Raw genomic sequence first — 6,688 nt, forward strand, 5'->3', positions numbered from 1 at the left:
GCTACCCCTGAAAGGCTTGGTATGTGAACTTGAAGAGCTGAAATGTCACATCTAATTGTCCCTAATGACATCCTACCTTCAGACATTCTTGTCCATATTTTCACTAGATCAGGTTTCCTGCTAGGCCACTTCAAACTGCCTCCTACTGGAGTATGAACACTTCTGATTCCTAGCCTGTCTTTGAGTAGTTTGGGGGTTTGCACACCTCCAAGCCTAGCCTTCAGTAGCTTTGGGGTTCTTATCTTCAATTTTATATCCTTCAGTTTGGGTGTTTTAACTCCTTCCATTTTGAAAGTACTAGCTACTATACATGTAGCTACTGTAGCTTGATTTTTACCCTAATGGTGCTGATTTAAAACTGCCGCTAAGTGGCTTGCATAGCATTCACAATGGATTAGGCAAATTGGTGGCATTTTATTATCACAAGACCGTTGAACCTTAATAAATGGCAGAGATAAAAGCCTAAAGAACAAACATGCATACTTGACTTGACAATAGAGTATTTTGGACTGATCAATTTAATTTTTGAACATAATTTACTAATATTTTGGCTATGCTTTATTTACCATACAGTAGCTAGATCCATATGATATATGGAGAAATTATTTATTTATTATTACTATTTATTTTCTTGTTTATAAATTAAACTACAGTACAGTTTACTGTATGTATGATTTAATATTATAAAAAAAACATAATTATTATATTATGTCCTTTACAATTTTATTTTCAATCTGTCACCAGACAAATTTTGTTAATTTTTAATGGAGAACTGTCCCCATAAATTTAATTCAAAAAATTAAAGTCAGATTTGGGATGATCCATTCTAAATGTACAGTTGCTATATTGATATTTTGTTTGACCATTATGTTTACTATGGAAGTTCATTTAAAAGCAGAATTAGGGCCTGCTTCTGCTCTATAAAAATAACTGGTTAAAAACGGTGTGAATAAAGTAAGTTCATTTTCTTAGTATCAGAAACAGGACGATTTTGTGGTAACCGGTTAAAAGGCAGTGCAAAATAACTGGTTAAAAACACCCATTCAATTTGGTGTTAGAACGCCATTTAACTGGTTATCGCTGAACAATTTTTAGCCGCAACACGAAATAACGGTTATTTGATTGACAGCTGCTGACCTTGAAATGCAGTCAATAAAAATTACACTTTTTAAATAATCGGTTTATTCGGCGCTATGCAGCAAAAACAGACCCTTACACTATATACGAATACATCATGCATGTTTTTTAACTTAACCGCATACAAAAACAATCAAAGATCTGCTTTGATTTCAAACTACTGTACAGTATACCTTCCTTGCTAATTTTTAGTAGCTGTTCACATTTCAGTAATTTAATCCACCTGATTAATAATAGTAAATTGTGTATTCCAGGAAAGTAAACTAAAAATAAAATCAAGAAATCTACTAACTATCAACGGACAGTATTTAACATGTATCGTATGACGTACTGGTTGACAATATCCTTCTTTTCAAAGAATGGATTTTGGATCCTAACTGTACTGTACATTCATTCAGCACTTTATTTCTATCTTAGTATTGATTATTTAATACTGATTATTCACTGATTATTCACTGCTTGTCATCATGTCGACCGTTGCCATGTATGAATATATTTTCTTCATATTGCAACTATTGAATGTTCAATTCTTGTCTTACGTGATACAGTACAATACATCAATTTTTATCTATTTAACATATCATTTTTATTGACAGTTTTTAATTTCAGGTTATTGTATCATAAAAAAAAACACTAAAAAATCACATAACAGAAGACAGCCAAAGGTGTTTTAAACATAACTTCATTAAAACTTTTATTAAATATACTGTACTGTCATAATATTGTTAAAACATAGTTGAAATTTGTATTTTTTATGTGCAAAAACCCCAGGGAAGAACAACCGTATGTTGATCTGGGCCTCCATGGTTAAAATAAAGTTTAAATGAATTAAACAATTCTGCAAAAAAAAAAAATATCACTCTAACCCAGACTTGAACTTGGAAACCTATGCTTGATAGTATTAATGCCAACACGAGCAGCATCGTATGACAAGGCCCTGAAGTTCTTGTGACGACCTAAAAACTACGCTTGACACTACAGTATCTCAGACTGCATCGACGATTCAAGACGTTTCGTCGGCCCCGTTGTACGATGCTGTCTGCGTTGGCCTTTAGACTACAACAAGAGATCTTGTGTTAAACGTCAATGGAAACTATAGGCATCTAACTGTATACAGTGAAACCCCTAAAAAGCAGACACCTTCGGGACAAACATTTACTGTAGGTGATCCAACCTCATCGATTTACCTGTACTGCACCTTTGTTAGCTGTTTTCGTTTTTGTATTTGTTGATAGAGAAATAAATGATGATGATAATGACCGGAAAATTCACATACAGCAATAAATTACAAAAAATGATTATTTCATTGGTAATTTAATGTACACTTTATGGAACGAAAAATCTGTGTACTGTACATAAAATATAGGTCTTAAATTTAATATTTATATTGTTTTTAACTCAATTCAATTTCAACATACTGTAAGTCTGTAATATTGTTAATGTACTGTATGAATAAGACATTTTAAAGTATATTCCGGAAAGGATGGGATAGTCAACTACTGTAATTCCAAGTAATTATATTGACTTCAATTGAAATTACTGTTAAAACCAAAAATAGATTGAATATAAAATACAGTTTATCTAGGTATGAATCATCTGAGGGAAAATAAAATTAAATCATATAAAAATCATAATATATTCAATTCATTTAATGTCAAATAATTTCTAGTTTTTATAGTCATATTTAGAATATTACCTGTAGCAAAGGTATTCTATTTCAGACTTGATCTGCAAATGTTTATTCAACTTTTTGTATGTCTGTAGCATTAATTAAAGTAATTTGCCAAAATTGGTGTAATACTTGTTTTGAGTTTCTTACATTTTGATAGATAACTAAGATTTACTTAGATTTAATTCCTCCTCTGTGTATTTACTATGTACAGTAACCACTTTACTAATATACAGTAAACACCGTGAAAACATAACCACATCGATTCCTGGCCATAAGGAATATACTCTGAAAAATTGACTTAGCTAGATGAAACTGATAAGAACTGATAACTGATCAAGATAATTGACAGACAAAATAGTGCTAAGGAAAGAATAAATAAATAAAGATCCTGACAGAATCAATAGGTTACAGTATATGCATGATAACGCATATAACCTAATCAGACTTATTTTTAAGGTTTCTCAGTGAGGTACAAAATATTTTTTTAAACTTTCTTTTTAAAACTGTAGTAACCTAAAATACCTCAGTATACTTATTGTACTGTGAATATACTGACAGTCTAAACATTATGGGTCACTACACTTTGAGAAAGCCAACTGATAGTTGGAGAAACCTCAGGTAAATAATTCGTTATTTACTATTACAATTACGGTTGAGATATAACTAACTATTATATTTTATTATGGGTATTGCATATAATATTGTAATGAATTTTTATTTCAAAGACAAAACTTTGGAGGCAAGTTGAAGAAGTTTTTGTACTTTCAAATGCTGTAGTAAATGCTCATGTTTATTGTTATGGAATTTGGTATAGCAAAATAAAATCAATTATAAAATCACTTGAAATAATTAATATACTGTAATAGAAGTACAATAATAATGGCCAACATGCTTACTGTAAAACATACTTGTACTGTTACAGCATGTTACAGTATGTTCAATACTGTAAACTATTACTGATCGGTTATCATAGAGATTTATTTTTTATTTCTCTGTTGTCCATTGTCCAACTAAATTATAGAAAATAAAAAATTAATCTATATAAATTTTTATGGATTATTGTTTTAGACCAAGCAGTAATCAAACAATTAAAATTGATGAGTAATAACTAATTCGTTTTAACAAAGATAAAAAGCTTTTCCACGAAGGCCATCATGAATCTGACAAAGCCACAAACTAAATGTTGATTTTTGCTGTTACAATTCAAATCCTTTTAACCTTGCTAGATATATTTCTGTACAGTATACCTTAGGTAGTAATCCTGACAAATGCCATATCATTTGTCATTATTAAACTGAAAAAATGCCATTTTCTTTAATTGGCTAAAGTGTATTCGAAATCTGTCATACTGTAGGTCAGTAAATTCTGAACAGTAAAATGTCAAATACCTTTTATTGGTACAGTACAGAGTAGGCCTAACATAAAATTTAACTATTTTAAGATATAAAATTTAGTATCTGAACCTTGATAATTTTTATTGGAAAATTTGCCTGTTGTTGTTTTAAACGGTACTGTTTTTGTATCTAAAACTCTAAATATTAAAAAGTTCCATCCAATGACTTAGGTGCAGGATTACATGGTAAACATTCAGAGTTCTCAGGTAATGTGTACTACGGAAAGTCTATAATAATTACAGTTCACAACGGAAATTCAGCTCAATTACGGACGTACAAAAATGAAGATAATACATACACATGATGCAAAATTATAGTTTGGCCTTAAATTACGGGAACCCCCAGCAAAACGAAATCATAATGGACAAAACCACTACCGACACAGCGAAAAGCCAAGCTTCCAGAGTTTTCCCCATCGCACGTGCGTTAAAACACAGCAATGTGGCCTTTCGTTTTAACGCACCAAGCAACTACAATGCACTGTCAAGTTAAGTGCGAAAATCATTATGCGCATAAACATGCAAATAGGCCTACTGTACGCATGTCCAGAAATTACTGTTTGACGTGAAAGCGTAAAAACTACTGATATTGTTTAGTTTTTTTATATCATCAAATGTGTTAACACTTGCATGAACCCTATGCATAGTCATGATAGGCCTATATACGTGGTCTATTCGAATGATAGTTTAGGCTAATCAGTTATCAATTAGCCTAGGCCACTCTATTTTAGAGACGGCAAACCACATCCACGGGAACAAAAGGCCTTTCTTCAGTGTGGTCCTTATCAACAAATCATTCACCACCAGTAAAACAGCAACATCAACCTGGCCCAGCTGAGTGAATCAATCAGTGAACTAAAAAATACATACCTTTCTCCGACATCCTTCTTCGTTTTTCAAAACTAATTTACAAATATATTACATCCTCATGACATGTATATAATGTCCAAACTGGTAGTATTCCTTTCCCTACACCAGATTTAATTCCTAACAAAACCTTTCGTCTGCAGTGTAAAAATTACCACCAAAATACTGCTGCGCTGTTCTCTGCTGCTAAGCTGCTGAACTGTGAAAGATAAGTCCACACCAACACACACGTTTATTGCATACTGCCCCCAAGTTTTTAGGAGTTTGGTTCAATATTGTTCAAGCGTGGGAGGTGCACGGTCTGTAATACGATATAATCTATACTAATTTATTTAAAAATGATTAAATATTAACCGATCTGTCAGGTAGTTGTGTCATAAGTGATATTTAATTGATTTTGATTGATCAAAATATACTGTTCATTCGAAAATGTTTTTAGTTTGTATTATTATCATTTGCCTGTAAGAATCCAACTACTGTATCAACAATACTTACTGACATAATGAAATATCTTGATATATTACTATTCATTCAATTTTTATTTCGGAATCTCTGGTCCATAAAAAGTACCATAATTGCGTATAATATCAAAAATATTTTATTTAATGAATTTTAATAGCATTACACTACAGAATAAAGTAATTAAAATGTATTATCCAAAAATTGAGGTATAACATTTTAGTACAACTACACCGTCCTCTGTTATATCAAAATTAAATAAATAAAATTTTAACAATATTTTAAAAACCGTCTATCGTAGAAGGTATACGATTGATAGTAAATGATAATTATGTTTTAAATATTGCTGTTTTTTATTCTTCCAGTGTACCTACACTCGTGTAGGCAGGCCTAATATAAAATTCATACTTTGTTAAAGATATATTGTCCCCCTAAACAAATATTTTTTTTAATTTTTTTGTTGAATATGTTATTTTAATGTCACATAATAGTTATTCACTCTCACACAAAATTGGGTCTGAAAAAAATTTATTTACCTGAGAAAAATGTAATTTAAAGCAAAAAATGGTCAAATTGTCTGGAAGACAATGAGTTTTTGGGTAATTTAACTGAAATAATTTTTTTTCCCCGTTTTTTTTTCTTATGGAAGTGAACAACTTCATTAAAACTGCAAAATGGCCTATTCAAAGTCCGATTTTAAAAATCTTTATTTTTCATGATTTTGGTGGACAATACATCTTTAAATGGAGACACTGCCTGTGTAGGCATCAGTGTTATTTATACAGGTACAGAGTACCGTATTATTTTAAATCAATAATAGGCCTAAAGTTGTTTGTCAATTTCTTATGCGTCTTGATCAGGTGCAAAACAAAATTCAATTTTCAAATTCAAAAGATCGGTTCAATTTATTGAATAATAGTAGGCCTACTTGTAAAATTTAGCATGCATGATTACTGATAATTATTAATGTATCTCATTAAAGTAAATAGAAAGTTGGGCAATCTGAATAATTTGGGACAACTTTGAAGTCTCTACGGCCAGTCGTTGATGAGATATTGAGATAATCCAAATTTAGGGTCAAAGTTCAAAACATGAATTTCCGGTCATTTTTTTAAAAACTTTTTCATTATAGTGAATATAAATATGGGTCTTCTGAGTAT

At 31.0% G+C, this 6,688-nt stretch overlaps 2 protein-coding genes across 3 annotated transcripts in view; one reads left to right on the plus strand and one right to left on the minus strand.

The window, feature by feature from the left end:
- Nucleotides 1-5,254, minus strand: part of LOC144836863 (rap guanine nucleotide exchange factor 1-like) — a 63,141-nt gene extending 57,887 nt beyond the window's left edge. Inside the window, exon 1 of the mRNA XM_078691760.1 lies at nucleotides 5,073-5,254. Coding sequence (XP_078547886.1) covers nucleotides 5,073-5,085 — 13 coding nt within the window. The 5' untranslated portion in view covers nucleotides 5,086-5,254. The remainder of the gene's footprint in view (nucleotides 1-5,072) is intronic.
- Nucleotides 1-6,688, plus strand: part of LOC144836907 (cyclin-dependent kinase 9-like) — a 400,420-nt gene that overhangs the window by 205,085 nt on the left and 188,647 nt on the right. The window lies entirely within an intron of this gene.

This window comes from Antedon bifida, chromosome 3, assembly GCF_963402885.1.
Source record: "Antedon bifida chromosome 3, ecAntBifi1.1, whole genome shotgun sequence".
NCBI classification, from domain to species: domain Eukaryota; kingdom Metazoa; phylum Echinodermata; class Crinoidea; order Comatulida; family Antedonidae; genus Antedon; species Antedon bifida.